The sequence below is a fragment of the Denticeps clupeoides genome, chromosome 4, assembly GCF_900700375.1.
Source record: "Denticeps clupeoides chromosome 4, fDenClu1.1, whole genome shotgun sequence".
Classification (NCBI taxonomy): Eukaryota; Metazoa; Chordata; class Actinopteri; order Clupeiformes; family Denticipitidae; genus Denticeps; species Denticeps clupeoides.
Genome location: NC_041710.1, coordinates 20,666,568 through 20,682,961, shown reverse-complemented (window position 1 = coordinate 20,682,961; position 16,394 = coordinate 20,666,568). Strand labels below are relative to the sequence as shown.

General features: G+C 45.0%; 2 protein-coding genes across 2 annotated transcripts in view; both read right to left on the bottom strand.

The window, feature by feature from the left end:
- The window catches only part of LOC114787847 (LIM and calponin homology domains-containing protein 1-like), a 33,054-nt gene extending 31,941 nt beyond the window's left edge, over positions 1–1,113 (bottom strand). The window contains 1 exon segment of the mRNA XM_028975741.1: positions 669–1,113. Coding sequence (XP_028831574.1) covers positions 669–773 — 105 coding nt within the window. The 5' untranslated portion in view covers positions 774–1,113.
- A 258-nt stretch (positions 1,114–1,371) lies between these two features.
- Positions 1,372–4,486, bottom strand: LOC114787695 (ubiquitin carboxyl-terminal hydrolase isozyme L1-like). The gene is made up of 9 exons (XM_028975499.1): positions 4,359–4,486; positions 4,207–4,218; positions 3,684–3,812; positions 3,289–3,424; positions 3,083–3,168; positions 2,542–2,589; positions 2,364–2,433; positions 2,056–2,114; positions 1,372–1,950 (listed from the first exon to the last, which is right to left on the bottom strand). The coding sequence occupies exons 1-9, from the start codon at positions 4,389–4,391 to the stop codon at positions 1,867–1,869; spliced, it is 657 nt and encodes a 218-aa protein (XP_028831332.1). The 5' UTR covers positions 4,392–4,486; the 3' UTR covers positions 1,372–1,866.
- Between the last annotated feature and the right edge of the window lie 11,908 nt (positions 4,487–16,394).

Here is a 16,394-nt window from a genome sequence, read left to right as displayed (position 1 = left end):
AAGGGGGGCTGCAGGGCCGAGTATGCCAGCGCTTTTAGGAATAACGTGGGGTGTTTCTTTGCTTTCTAATGCGGTCAGACTCCAAATCTCTGGAGGGTTATCTCTGCCACCACCACCTAACACTACACAGGAACAATAAGAAGCGGAGGGGCCATCACTGGTCAAAAGCCCGGGCAGAATTTTAATTTCACGCCACGGCAGCGCTGCAAGGCCCCGTTTCCTAAAAGTGGAGCAGCGACGCTGGCAAAAAAAAAAACTATAAAATAGGTCACAATATTATTATCGGGGTGTCGCAAATTGAAGTGCGGACGATCCCGGGAGACGACAATACGCGGCGCGGCGTGAGCGGCGGAACATTCGAGGTCTCCTCGGGATGTTTCGGGGTTCTGCTCTCCGGTCCGGTCCCCCCGTCCGTCCGCGGCGTCTCGGCAAACAAAGATCCGCTTCTCTGTCTCCGGGCGCCATGGCAACCGGGATGACCGGATCGCTGCTGGAAGGGGGCGTTTCTGGGACAGAAGTGTGTGGCGCGAACCGGCCTGTCGGCCTCCCGAAGCGGCCCGGCCTGCAGACGTAACCCGGTCCCCGCCGCGCCGCGTCCCCTGCGTCCCAACAGGTGAATTCAATATTCACGAGTCGGGTTCGGGTTGTTCCTGCCAAGCGCGACTCACCTCGATCCATTTCTGCGCCTCCCGGAACGCAGGCTCGGGGCTCGGTTCGGACTGGTCGCGGCGACCCTGATGATTCGGCCCGGCGTCTGTCCCCGGACTTGCCATGGCGTCGCAGCGGAGCGTGTTGTGCCGCAGGTCAAATGAAAGCGATCCCGTGTCGGCTCGACGGGCCGAAGAAATTATTCAAGCGCTCGGTCCGAACTTCCGTGCGCCTCCTTACTCGCAGATCGGGCTGCAGAACGTTCCGTCCCGTCACCCTCGGCGGGTTCGCTCCGTCGTCCTCGTCCCCGCAGCACTATCGAGCTCCTTCGCGTCCCCCACGTTTTCCTCCTCTGCCTCCTCGCACTGCGTCTGCAACGCGGACCCCGCTGGCGGCTAAAAATAAAGTTTAAAAAGCCGAGAGGCCGTCCGCTCGCCGCAGCCAATGCGAAGGCGACGTCCGCCTCCTCCGACCAGCCGCGAGGCTCCTCGCCGCCGGCAGGGGGCGCCCGACGGCCGCGACCCCCAATGGCCCTCGTGGTTACGGCGGCTAAAATACTCAGAATTTTCTAGAATCTTTACACTTCTACATACAAAAAAAACTGCGCAATTCATACTTTGGTATAGTTCGTATGTGCAGTGTACACAAAAATAAAACAAATGGTTGCAATGTCGACATCTGCAGGACCAAAACAGGCAGATAAAGAAATATAGACAAGATGAATTCAAGTTTAAAGGTGACTTTATTGGAACATGGAGATGCTCGTGCTCGCTATGTGTAAGGCTTGAACAGCGACACGCAGCATTTTACAGAACAGTCCCGCAGGACCGCGCCCAGCCCATACGTACAACTCACAGCAGGCTAGTGTTTTGACGGCTCACCGTTTAATTGCTACATTCAAGGACAAAAGTGCAAATAAGAACTGAACCTTTGAAAAGCACACAGGTTTCATGTGGGTCCCAGCTTTTACTGGTTGGCAGTTGGATGGGTAGTAAAGGCCATCATTGACAATCATATTTTATCCAGCATCTCTACATATTAAAACCGTTCAAATCACAGCAACTGCCATGAAATTGGAAACAAATCCTCACCCAAAAACAGTACCCCAGATAACAAGACAAACTGGTGGATTAAGAAGCTTTGAGGGAAATTATATTGAAGTGCTTCTGGCAGGGTTGATGCCAAAATGTGCTCTTTGTCCATCCGTGAACACACTTCTTAAGCCTTGCTCAGCGCAACTGCAGAGAAACGGACCTCGTTTTTCTCCCGCGCCACAAACTGATTACATATTTTGGCAGCATCCTGACAAAGAGATAATTCAATTACAAATTGTACATACATTCAGATAAGAGAAAATATAAAAAAGGTGGAAGGGCATGAATAAACTAGACTGGTAGTGAGCTTTACCATGATGAACGTATCATCACTAGTGGCACCATGGTTCACTGGTCCCTCCATTCTACCATCTGTTTAAAAAAAAAAAAAAAAAAAAAAAAAAAAAAAAAAAAAACACACACAAAGTTTTAGTATTTCTTTGTGAAATCCCAAAAGAATTTTCTACTTAAGTTTACTGGCAATGTGTAAAGCATTGAAAGCCACATGTAATAAAATCAGGAACTAATACCCATTAGTTAAGTAATGAGAAGGTAATGGAGTCTAAGTAGTCATGTCTCATAGTCCAAGGCCATTACATGCATTAAAAGCACAACGCTTACCAAGTTCATAAAGCTGGCCATTATCACTGACAAAAGTGATGAAATGGAAATTCACTTTGTCTTCAGCTACCTAAGGGAAAAAATAAATAAATAAATAAATAAATAAATAAAGTAAATAGCCTGGTTAGCTTGGTTAACCCATTTAAAACTCAGGGAAGGCATCTGAGCGAAGTCTTACGGAGCACTGTCCTGCCGCAGCCACCTCATCATGGATTCCATGGATAAGCTGGGAAAAAATCAGATGCATTGTCATTTGCACAATCAAAACATAAAAAGTCTAAAATGGGGGAAGGATGTCTCAGGGTTAAGTAAGGTATTTTACCGCCATCTACTGGAAACTACGAGAACTACAAGATCAACTAAAAACACTCAAGAAAGAAAAACACGCTAATAAGAAGTTACATCACCACTACCACTCTGTGTGTGTGTGTGTGTGTGTGTGTGTGTGTGTGTGTGTGAGAATCCTAGCTGTGCATTGACATCTCTGCCCAGACTTGTGATTGCCACTTCGAGAAAGAAAAGATGGCTGGATTAAACTTTGCACCATTGCACCAGTAACTGGCTCGGTCGGCGAAGCGCCTTAGGGTTCTCAATGCACAAGAGTCATAGGTGAAAAGTGGTTAAACAACCTCACGTACAACAAGAGGAGGCATGATGCAGATCACATTTGTTTGATTAAACCAGAGAATTTAAAAAAATAATTAAAAAGGAAGAAAAACCTTGTTGCTCTCCAGTTGTTTGGCACGGTCAGCAGGTGACATATCAGCTGTGGCATCCAGAAAGGCTTTCAGTACAGAACCACTGCCTACCCGTGGAGAAAAATCTAGATTTAGGTCACAATGGTAAAAGCAGACAAGTCTTTTTGCTGATTCACATCAAATTTATGGGATACGAAATGCCGGAGTATCATCTTCGCTCAACTGACCAAACTCAATTTTGTCCTGGTTGTTGGCCACAGCATGCACTACGCCCACAGTCCCGCAGGAGTTTGTTATAGTCTGCTTCAGGAAGTAAGCCTTAGTGTCTGGGTCCACTGCTTGCTTCTCTCTGAAAGCTTCATGCTTTTGTGTTTCGGAGATGGAACAAACAAAAGAATTTTCGATCAGAAACAGCACGGCGTCTGGAGTCCAAACGTACCAGTAGAACAATGACTGCCTAGGAATGAAAAATTAAAAACCTAAAACGAACGCTCAGAGAACCCCTTGGTTCAGCCGAGGCCACCGCCCCGCCATTCTGTGGCGTCCTGACGGCGAGCATCCCTCCCCTCCTCCCCAGCGCACCCCCTACTGGGTCCTCCTGCGGCCGCCAGCGCCCTTTTACCTGTTGCGTTAGCGGAAAGAGCAGCATCATGGCGCAGGCGGGCTTGGGCACAGACGACAATGGCTCCGTCTCCAGGCCCAGCACGTCCACGAAGCGCCAGCCGGACCCCACGCCCATCTTTTCCAGCACCTGTGGGACGGACAGCGGCCATGTGGCCGAGAAGACGGGCAGCTTTGCTAACTTGGCGCCAATTCAAACATCGAATCGTGGCACGTTTCACGTTTTAAAATCAGCAGCCGGCATCAGACGGTGCAGTTTTCACGCTAAGGCCTAGAACGAGACGAGAGAATCCTTCTGGAAATTTCTCAGACGGCGGAGTCTCACGCTCCAGTCTGATTCCAATTTTATACATCTTTATACAGAAATCAAAAATAAAACACACGCATTGGGATAAAAGCGACATTTTTAGCAGCCGCCACGTCTGACCGCACCCTCGTCTCGTAAGAACTTCGTCGAAGTACCTCACCACCATTTAAAGATCGAACAAAAGAACGGAGGACGACCGAAGCCGCAGGACTCCCACCTTGTTCAGCATCTGCGGGACAAAACCACGAGAGGGACACATTCAAAGTTAGCATGCGTACTAACGCTACGGATTTTTAAAAAAAGAAAAACCCGCACACGTGCAGCGGACCTTGCAGTACACACACACACACATACAAAACCCAAACAAACCTCGGGGTTGATTTCCATCGCATTCCACGCCATTGCGCGCCTTTCGTCGCCCACCAGACCTCACAGTAAAACCGCCAAAAAAAAGACCAACGTGACGCGAGCGCCGGCGGCGCGCCGCTCATATACCGGCGGTCCTGTCCCATTCGCTCGGCCGAGAGGGGGGTGCGCGTCACTAACGCGGCCGCCGCGGCCACTAAAACGCGTCCCGGCGAGCGAGACGGGATTTATGGCCGCGCCGATAAAAAAAAAATGTTTGCGTCCCGTGTGCGGTCTTCGGCTGAGCGGAGGTCGTATTTTGGTGCGACGACCCGCGGAAATAATCGCACAGTCCGCGGTCGTATGACTTTCACAGAAGCTGCTAGAAACGCGGTGGTTTAAAGGAGAAGGGGACAGAGAAACCCGCTTAAACACGAATAATAAAAGTGGCTGGCGTATTAAACCTATTTTAATGTTTGTTCGATCACATGGTATTATATAACAGCTGTAACTGCTGCTACTCTTACCATAAGATCAGATGCACATCCTGACATCCATAAACTGAGTGCAGTTCAAACCTACTGTACATACCGGAATAATCTGCATCTATGATTTCGCATTCAGTCGATTAATTTGTAAGCTTTGTACGTTTGAATGTATACGTGTGGTGCATTTTACTTGCAAAAACCAGAATGGACAGTTTACACATAGATGGGATTTAATTGTTTGAATTGCATTGACTGGAGAGGAGTATGAGCATGATGCATGAGGGGCCCTGGTAGAGAGGACGAAGAATCTTCAATTCTGAAGGAATCTACATCTTCAAATATATATTTTTTTTTCTTTCTCACAGCCGTTTAAAGGCTACGGTTTAACCTCTTGCCATTCAAGGCTTGGGCTTCAAGGAAAAAGTGAAGAGTGAAAGATTACAAAGGACATCAGAAGGGTCGATGGAGTCCAAGATTGTCTTTCTGATTAAATACTGCTATGAATTCCTTTATTATGCTGATGTCATCACCACAGAAAGGCTCTTAAAGGCTCCACAGCCATGCCTGTGCCAGTGGAGTGGGGCTATAATGGGACTATTCCTCGGTCTCCTCGTTTTGACCCTGCTGCTGGTGTGACTGCTGATCCGACAGCAGAGAGCCTGACACGGAACTGACCAGGAGAGTGAAGAGTCTGGAGGCAGACGAAGAACATTTAAGAAAAATTGGTTGAGATTTCAAAGTGAAAGTGATACAACAAAATGTGTCCTCTGCTTTTAACCATCACCCTTAGTGAGCAGTGGGCAGCCATGACAGGCCCGGTGGAGCAGTGTGTGGGGACGGTGCTTTGCTCAGTGGAACCTCAGTGGCACCTTGGCAGACCACTTCCTTAACCACTAGGCCACCACTGCCCCAAACTAGGCCACCACATCCACCACAGCACATTATACCTGCATTTCACCCATCCCATGAAGGACTACTATGAACGGAGCCTGGAGACCAGTGTGTAGGACATTTTGTTGGTCTTCTAATCACCAGTCTGCTTGTGGTGTTGTGATAGTTGTCATATTTTGGACTTCTCTCTATTTTCTTCAATAAAACCACAGCTAATTGGCTGAGACCATTGAGTGAAAGAGGATGAATCTGGAACCAGGGTACAGTAGTGAAAATCTACAAATGAAAATTATTATTTGAGCACTTGGGAATATTGCAAGTGATAAATGATGAAACTAGGGATCAAACACCTACTTACTCACAGATTGAAGGCAATTTGCTTTCCCAAACAATTAGTATCAATAAGCCACAGAAAAGTTTTGATAAGGAAGAGTTTAAGGAGAATTTAGTGGTCTTTATTTAAATAATTCACTGTATATTATTTGTTGCATGGTTTACTATATGTTTAGCAAAAAAAGGCAAGGACAAAACTACATGGTTCTACATGTAATACAAAAAAATTAAAATTTAATTTGTAAATGAACACAATATATGTTTCTTTTGTAAACATGATTTAGTTACGTACATTTCAGTGGTTTATCAAAAATGCTGAATACTAGATTCTCTCACATTGACTGAAAGCATGAAATGAATTTAATCATGTTTAGCCGCCACTGGACATGGATATTTAATTGAATCAGAATAGGGCAGGTTAATTTGCATGTGCACGCCTACCTAACTGAACAAGGAGGTTATTGGGAGCATGCACTGTTTGGCTGATTGCTAGTTTGGTTGATGGGTTGGTGATGTGTGCTGGTACATCTAGAATGGTATAAAGGCCTGCTGTGGGATAGCTGTGTGATTTGTCCTATACAATTGGCCATGGCTGAAGAATGCTTGGCTTTACTGAAAAGAATAGAAGGTGTGCTTGTGTCATGCCTTATTGTCCCTGGACTTGCCAGGTGAAGCCTGATGGCAGGTATATTGATCACCCAAGGTACTGTCTATTAGAATCAATAAAAGTGAAGTGACTGTCATTGTCAAACACTGCAGCACAGCACACGGTGTACAACAAAATGTTTCCTCTGCATTTAACCCATCACCCTCAGTGAGCAGTGGGCAGGCATGACAGGCACCCAGTGAGCTGTGTGTGGGGACGATACCTCAGACACTGCAAGAGCTTTTCCCCCCAAGCAGTCAGAGTCCTCAACTCATTGCCACCAAAGGATGGATAAACATAAACACTTTTCCAGACATTCTTTCAAACATATTTGCACACTTGAACATGTCTTTGTCTTATCCTGACCATAACTTGAAACCTGTTATTCAAATACCACCTGCACATATCTCCCTTTACTGTAATTGTGCATTTGGATATCTTTATAAGGGAACCATATGCTGTATACTATGTTTATGGTAGCACTGAAAATTAAGATCCATCCACCTGGGAGGGTGCTGTCATTTCAGGTAATTTGACATATATACTTTTTACTGACACACAAGAGTGCATTCCAGGCAGCATGCAGAGCGGCTTATCCAACTTCCTGCTGATCACCTAGTAAGCCCACAAAGAGACCCTGAACTCTCCAAACTACAGAATCGTCCAGCAGTGGCTTTGTAAAACTTTTTTTTTTTAAATATCAGATCTCCTTTTCAGTAAACTGAATTAATTAATGAACTCATGGTTACTGTTATAAAACCCATGCATTGGTTGTGGACTGGCAGCCATTAATGATTCTGATATCACTGTTACGCAGCCACATGAGTTTGCATATGATCAAACTCATATGATTATGAAGATTGGTGCTGGTATCTACAGACCATTAGGTCCATACTCTGCTTTTCTAGATGATGGTAGACAATTACAAGCTTATTCTAGTCAGTGACTTTAATACTCAAATAAACAAATTTGGTGATCTCTTTATGCCTTTATGTCCAAATTGGGCTCCTGGCACCAGTGAAAATGATGTACAAGGAAAGGTTACAAAAAATAAATAAAAACAATCTATAATTTTAAATTATATGAGGTTATGTAAAGCTAAATAATTCTGCCGGTTGGAAACACTTTTTGGACAGAAAAAAACACTGTTTATTAAAATAAAAAGCACTAGCCAGGTTAACATTTAACATAGATTTAACATTAACACAAAACTAATCCAAACACAGACACATGCCAAAATAGAGAACAAACACCAAAACACACTACTTCTAGGCAATTAATACATAGGTCTTTATGTATGTGTGGAATGCAACTCTGTGTTTTTTAGTGTGTGTGTGTGTGTGTGTGTGTCAGTGGATGGCTGCTGTCAGTGGCTTGAACACTCATTCCACACAGGAGACCTGATTCTAGGAATCCTACTGCCTACCTACACTTTTAACACGCGTGCTTAGAAAAGAACTTTCCTCTTCTCCATGTTCTGCTGCAATCAGAGGGAAGGGGGCGGTGCCACGGGGGGAAGGAAGTGCAGAGGCGGGACATACTGGAAACAAGGACTTATTAACTGACACAAATAAATGTCATTAACAGAATACATATGCAAAAACTGTGTAGTAAGAATACACACAATCAAGTTCAGTGCTGCAGTCTACGTGGTTATGTACTAATCTGCTGAATCTGCGCTTGATGAACTGCTTGTCAATTAGCACTTCAATGCACTTATTTACCTTGTTGACACTGGGCTTGAACTGGCCTTCGCACTGGATGATGACCTAGAGAAACACAAGAATAATACTTCGTGAAAAAGAATAGCAAATATAAAATAAAAGTGCTTTACAGTATCAGAAGTTCAATAATAAAGATAACCATGTAAAACGTATATAACTGTTAACAAATTCCACAGACATTTCTGAAAATTCTCACATTGTTTAAGAAATTACATAAATATACACTACTGTATACACACTGTTCAAAAGTTTAGGGTCCTAATTTTATGTGGAAAACAATTGTTGGAAAAAAAGTCAAATGGTTCAAAACCATCCAGACATTGTTTGTTTTGTAAGTGACTCTGGTAGCTGGAAATGTCTGATAATGATGTAATATCCGCAAACATGTAGAAAGGAATTTTATTAGCAACAATTAGTTCTATTGGAATATAGTGTGTTCATTATTCAAAGTCTTTCACTTTAAAAGCAACATTTATTATAAGAAAACAAACTGTAGGGCATGCCAAAGCCCATTGAGACATACTGTATTATAGGCTATATAAGAAATAAATGTTGTTGATGTTGTTGTTGTTGCACGGCACCTTATTACAGGGCCCTGATTGGGCACAGGGCTACGTCCTTGGAACTCCAGCAGTAGCATCAGTGGAGCAGGCGGGGCAGACGTTGGCAACCACAGTGTCTTCCCACTGGTGGACCCGGACCCTCTGGATGGCTCCCAGACATGGTCCCGCATGGTGGCCTCAGTCCCTCCAACCTGCACACAGAAATAAATCAGGGCCGCCCCCTCCGGGTACATGTGGGCCCTTTCTCCATACGTCCCCTCTGACGCATCTTGTGTCGTTCCCTGCCCCTGTTGGGACAAGCAGGCCCTCTTCCTGCCTGTCCCAGCTGTGTCCTCATGCCTTCCAGGGGCTCTGTGGAGCCTCTGGAGCCTCCTAACTGGCTACCGGAGGACCCAGCTCTGTTGCTTCCCCACCCACCCTCTCCTCAGGAGGAGCCCCAAAACCAGAACTGCACCCCCCCAAAAAAAACTTTGGGGAAGCACCCCCTGGCTGGACTGGGTACTTTGGGGCTCATCCACCCTCCTCCCTGGGGTTCTGCTCCGATGCTGGGTTGCCATCTGGTGGACAGAAAGAGGGGAAGTGGGGGCGACATACGGACACCAGACATCCACACACACACACAGAGACAGACAGAAGAGAGGATTGTCTGGTTCCCTCTCTGGGCTCTCTGGGACCTTCTCAGGGGGCACAGCCTGGATCACAGGAGGCGCGACCCTGTCGCCGCCCGCCAGTGCTGGGTCTTCTTGCACCAGACTGGCGCTGGCTGTGGTGGTGGGGCAAGGTTTGATCGCTGGCTCAGGCTCTGGCTGATCGAACTCCACCCTCAGTCTCTCCAGGAAAAAAACCCATTCCAGCCCCATGCTGACCCAGTCAGATGCGTGAGGTTGGTGGCGATCTTGTCTGCGTCTGAGAGGGAGGGAAGAGCAGCAAAGGGAGGGAAGAGCAGCATGTACCTGCTGCTCTGGAGAAGGGTCCTGGTACCATGGGTATGTCCCACACAGGGCTGGGCACGCTGCTGGAGATGGTGATGGGTGTGTGCCGTGGAGGGTGGTGGACGTCCTCTACAGCAGGCGAGGGCGCTGGTGCTGCACTGCTGTTCAGCTCTGGAACGTCCGGGCAGAGTGAAGCCGTGACCGCGACTGGAGCTGGAGAGGCGGATTCCCTGCAGCGCAGTTGCTGGCTGGCAACTTCCCGTGGCCCTCTTCCACCAGCTTACCCCCACGTCGCCATCTTCCTCCTCACTGTCCGGCTCTCTCTCGCAGACCTCGCGACGATCGTGGACAGGCGCGATGGGCGGTACTGCTTCCGGGTTTTGGGGACATTCCAGGCACCGACGTAACACTGATCAACCAGAACGTGGGGGTCGTATCAACCAGGGTGGTAGTAGTAGCCTAGTGGGTTACACACTCGCCTATGAACCAGAAGACGACTGGCTGCTTTCTTCTCCGTGGTTCTCTCTCCGTGGTTCTCCGCTCTGCCTTTTGTCTCTGCACTTTTGGTTAGAGCTCCGACACTCAGTCACGTCGGCGAGCTGACGGGAGAAGGAAGAGCAGAGGCGCGACATACTGGAAACAAGGACTTACTAACTGACACAAATAAACACGGCACGATGGCCAAAAGAAGGGGAAAAGGCGTGTGGAGATTGCCAGAACTCAAAACACTGTACACATAAGTTTTAGGGTCCACAAAAAATTTTTGCCGCTGCCAATGGGCAGAACCACAGCACCTTATAACAGTGCCATGATTGGGAACAGATGAGTCCCCAGGTGCATGGTTGAGCATCTTGACGAGACTTCAATGTCTTCTCCAGTTCTTTCTTGCACATCTTTGTGCCAGCAGGAAAGCCATCTGATAGGTGGTTACCTTAGCAACATAGGGTTTGGACAGGTAGTTCATTTTGACCTCACCTGAGAAAAAGACATATAACTAAGCTGCAACAAAACATTCCATGCAAATGTCTGTAAAAGTGCTTTGAGTGTCTAATTCCACAAGAAACTAGCTTTCAGAATGTTAAGAGACTCCACGGAGTGACAAACACGCGCCTCATTAATCAACCTTTTACATCTGCACATCACTGTGGCAATATAGTCAACCGTATAGTCAACAGGAGTGCAAATGTCTCCTTACACGGCTTAAATGAACAAACCAATTAGAAAAAAAATCTAAATTTAAGTAAGATATTAATGGTGTGGATCATATCTGTAAACTATTCCGAGCAGTTGAGCTCCACATAGAAACAATCTCTACTCATTCTCATGACCTGGAAGGGGTTTCACGTTTGTCATGTGTAATGTTTCCTTTTCACCTGGGTTTAATTGTATAAAGCTGACCTGTTCGTTTCTGTTCACCGTCGGGTCTTTGTTATGTTACATGTTCACTAGTTATCGGATGTCTCCCCTGTCCTGTTCTTCACCAATTAAACCCCAGTTTCGTGATGTTGTGCCAATGTTCACCTGCCTCGCCATGCCAGATGGTTGTTACACTTATTATATTTTATAAACATGAAATAAAATCAAATGAAATTGTACAAAAGATTGCCAAGCAATACAATGGAAAGGATTGGTACCTTTTATTTGTACAAATCATGCCAAGTTTTGGAAGATTCTGTGCAGTTGACCTGCTGTGTTGAACTGCTGTGTTGATTATGGCTCTTGGCTATAATCTCGTACTCTGGTTTTACAGATTAGTGGAATGGAATTGTGCACCAGTACTGTCTGGGATCACTGTTTATTACACTTCTAGTGTGGTCTTAAGGCAAATCTAACCCTGTCAGTGTCGCCACCCCACTGAGCAGGAAAAAAATAAAATAACTTGCCAGAAATCTAATTTGAGATGGGTGGAGCTGAGAGGAGCAAGCACACAGTGAATGGTGTAAGTATAATGCTGCTGTGACCCATAAACATCAGCAACTGTCAGTGTCCGAGTTCGTTGGTGCATTTGTGGACATTGCAGGAAGTGGGGAAGTGTGGAATTGGATCTGTGGCGCTTGAAGAACGGGGTAGAGATCACGGGTGAATGAGAACAGGGCCGGGAGAGAGACTACAGGATGGTCAGCATTCGAGGTTCACACACAGAGGTGTAAGTATCAGAGACACAGGCATACCCTGTGCCTCGTCATACCCCTACAAATTAGTCCTGTAAACTTCCTCCACCTACATGGTCTGTTCATAACTATAATAAAATGTTCTCCAGGATAATAAATGTTTTTTCCCCTAAGGCAATTTTCATGACAATATTCTAGGATTGCAGGTGCTATTTTGAAATAGTAGAAAGGTGAAAAGGGGGATTTTTTCCTGGTGCTGCCTGGGAATGGTAATGACAAGCATGTAAAAGCTCACCAGTCACACCAGAACCCAAGATCATTTTGCATGTGTTGCTACACACTATTTCTGAGGCTACATTGAGGTATTGTGTAAGATGCACTTCAGCTCTTGAAAGACCAGGATTAGGTAGCACTGCGATAACAGCAGTTAGCAAGTATCATTCCATAATAAGGGAATCAAGGAAGAATATTAATATAACTCAGAGTCGCAGCAGCCGAAACCCATTCCGGGACATGTGGCGCAGGGCAGGGACTCACGCAAGGTTAAAGTGAAGTGATTGTTAGGTTTGTGTGCGGGATGGGGCACCAGCCCATCACAGGACACACACAATTCAGTCCCACCTATGGACACCAATCCACCTAGTGTACATGGCTTTTTGTTGGAGGGAGAATCCCACACACAAACCTGAACTCACAACTGTGGATGTGCAAAGCCATGACACATAAAACGTAAACCAAAATGAGGCTGAAATGGCCAGAGTTGTTATATTTTGGGAAATATAATCAATGTTTAAACTCTCCAGCATATTTTATTCATGATTTTGTGTGTTGTTTGCTCATTACAGAGTGTTTCTGGGTAACAACGTTACTCCCTCTAGTGGTAAGTGATTTAATTTTCTCTACAGTGGATGATAACGTAACCAACAATTAAGGCTTTATCCACAGATACAACCAGGTTAAAAACTGGTAAGGTCCAGGGGGTCTGTAATTAATAGGTTTTTTTCATTTAAAGAATTTCAAAATAATGAAATCTTTGTCCAGTTAAGTGAGGTTTTGTACATGTCTGTATCCAGGAGGGCTAGCCTTGTCGAATTTTATAAATTCATTTAGTTTCATCCAAGTTTTAGTCTGTAATAATTTAATTAACAATGAGCGCTTTAGGTGTGAGAGATCTGACATTTAATAATCCTATTCTTATATCGGAGGTGTTGGTGGCACGTACAATAGGAATGGTAGTAACGTGTAATAAATAGCTGAAACCGACGCCCGGCCTATTCTGAGTTTTAGTGTTAAGCTTCCTGTTTGTATTAGTTGCACTTTATGAGAGAGAGGTAAATACACAGTGTCAATAGTGTACAAGGTGGGTGGCGGCTCTACACAAATGGCAGGCACTCGGTCTAGCCAGTCTGTCTGCCACCTGGTCTTGACTGGAGAGTCAGTTTAGTTTTTTGATTGTAAGGCTATAAGCCAGATTTTTAGATAAATGAGTGGCGCCCTCACAGGTTGGAATGGATGACCTCTTGCCCCAAAAGACCAGACTTCTCCCAAAATGTTGGCCAGTTATTGATAAAACCCACTTTACTATTTGAGCACCACTGATTGTGTTTTATAACCAGTGATTTATAATGAGGAGCCTGCTACAGGTCTCGACGCTACGCTGAAAGCAACTGAAGTTATTTCCAACTGGTGTAGTCAGACGTCATTAGTCCTGACGGGAATCACTATACTAGTTCAACCGAGGCACAAGCAGCAGAGCAGCCCACTCATTGCCAGCTACAGCAAGCCCCAAGGGGATAAAAGTACATACAAAATGCAGCAGCACGACTAATCTTCAACCTTCCCAAATTCTCCCACACCACCCCTCTGCTACGTTCCCTCCACTGGCTCCCAGTAGCTGCACGCATCAGGTTCAAAATACTGATGCTGGCCTACAAAGCCAAACATGGAGTAGCCCCATCCTACCTCACAGCCCTTATTACACCTCGCACTGCACCTCGTTTACTCCGAGCCTCCAGTACTGCTCGCCTGGTCCCTCCATCTCTGAAGGTAAAAGGAAAACATTCATCTAGACTCTTCTCCGTCTTGGCCCCTCAGTGGGGGAATGAACTTCCCCTCGAGGTCAGAACAGCTCAGTCACTGAGCACCTTCAAACGACAGCTCAAGACCTTCCTCTTTAAAGAATATTTAGATTAAATTGTAATTTTCTTGTTGTCGAACTTTGTGTACAGAATCTACAACAGAGTGAATAAAATAGATGTATTCATAATTGGGGTCCTAGTGAACCGGAATTGATCTCTTCATCGATGGTAACTTGAAAGCACGTTGTAAGTCGCTCTGGATAAGGGCGTCTGCCAAATGCCGTAAATGTAAATGTAGATGTAAAAGTAAATTCTCATAGCTCCTATTGTCAATCATTTAAATGATATAAAACTGTCAAACATCACAGTCTTCAGAAAAAACACACTGTAACATCGCACCTGAAAATAACACTCATGGGTTTAACATCAGTTAACCAGAAAAGTAAACTTATTTTTTTTAACCCCACATTTGACCGCTACTAACCAACAATATTGCAATCTCTCAGTACATTCACAGGGTAACAAACAAAATCTGACAAGTGTCCAGGTGTACAGCAGCACTCTGTTCGGTCGAATATGGCCCCTCAGCCACAAAAGATTAAAAAAACCATTCTGATTTGTATCCAAACATACTGTCCCTGGTGAGTCAGGAATTTGAGCCACGAGAGGGCTTGAGATTTGGGGTTGTTGTGGCACCTGAACCTGGCTGAATGTGCTGAAGCCGGACCACCATGCAGCTGCTGTAGGACCTCTAGTATGAGAGCACTACAATTTGAATAAGTCTTTCTCCCAAGAGGGAAGAAGTCACAGACCGACACAACAGTCCATTGTGTAGCACTAGACGTTGGGAATCTGTGTAGGGGTATCTGTGTTGGGAATCAGGCCGATGCAAAAGGGAGTCAGCATTTGCATGACGTTGTCCATCTCTGTACATAATGTCCCATAATCTCCCCATCTTCATTGGAGGGATCTGTAAACACTTTTAAAGGTACATTAAAGTCTGGTAGAGATACAATGGGGGCAGATGACGATGCTTTCACAGTATGCTGACCATTCATAAGGAGATTCAGCGGGGCAACACATTTAGCAAAGCTCCCAACAGAGCGGTGTGAGCATAACCCCACAAACTCTCTGTCTTCTGCTGGAGAACAAGGGACTGGCCAGTTTAATTTCAGCCATTCTGATCCTCAAAAACACTTTGTTGAGTCTAGCAAGATGCCCCTCAAAGGTGTTACTGTGAATGAGGATATTATCTAGGTAATCCATACAGATGTTCCATGGCAGACCCCTGAGGACTAGCTCCATTGTTCTTTGTAAGGTGGCAGGCGCATTCGACAGGTGTATTCCTATTGGCACAGACCACCACTCGTACAAGCCCCGGCCAGTGGCGAAGGCAGTCTTCTCTCTGTCCTCCTCAGCCACTTACACCTGCCAATATCCATTCGAAAAGTCTATTCGACTGTCGGGTGACAGTCTTTTATAGTTATACTGTTCAGGCATCTGTAATCCACACAATATCACCATTCGCCACATCCTCAATCACACTAACATTTAGCAAATCCGTAGTGGTGGAATGTAACAAAGTAAATGTAATTTACAAATGTAAATGTACCTAAAAAAATTTTGTGTATCTGTACTTTATTAAAATGTTTACATTTGTGGAGACCTGAAATAATCCAGTTGGCCAGAACATCCATGGCCTTACTTAAAATATTTTTTTTCAAAATTGTAGAAAAGAAAAAGGACACTTTCAAAAGCCTTTTGTGCCTGCATCAGCCCCATAGGATTCAGTCTTACAAGAATTCTCTGTCTAACCTAAGAAAACACATAAAGGTATGATTTAATTCTGGTGGAAACTTCTGAAGGCTTTCTCAACAAAATTTAACTAGACAGTTTGGGAAAATGCCACACTACCCATTAAGGTAGTAGCAGACTGAAGCTATTTTATCCATTTTAATTCAAAGGCTATGTTATTCATTTCAGTATATTTTATAAGTGTTGCCAGATCCTAAATGTTGAAGTATGGTACCAGCAGCTTAAAATTATCTTATTTTGAGAAAGATTATCATACACACGTAAGTTCCATTCTGACGTTGCTCAGACAATCTGCTTCAATAACACATATTATTGTAGACCTTGCATATTATAGGGTATAATGCAACTTTTACCTACAGAATGCATTCTGAATCACGTTTGGCAAGGCAACAGAAGCACTGCATTATGGGATCTGTAGTTTATGTGTTATCATGGCTTCAGATTGCCTGGCCACCATAATAATATAATATCTATATTAA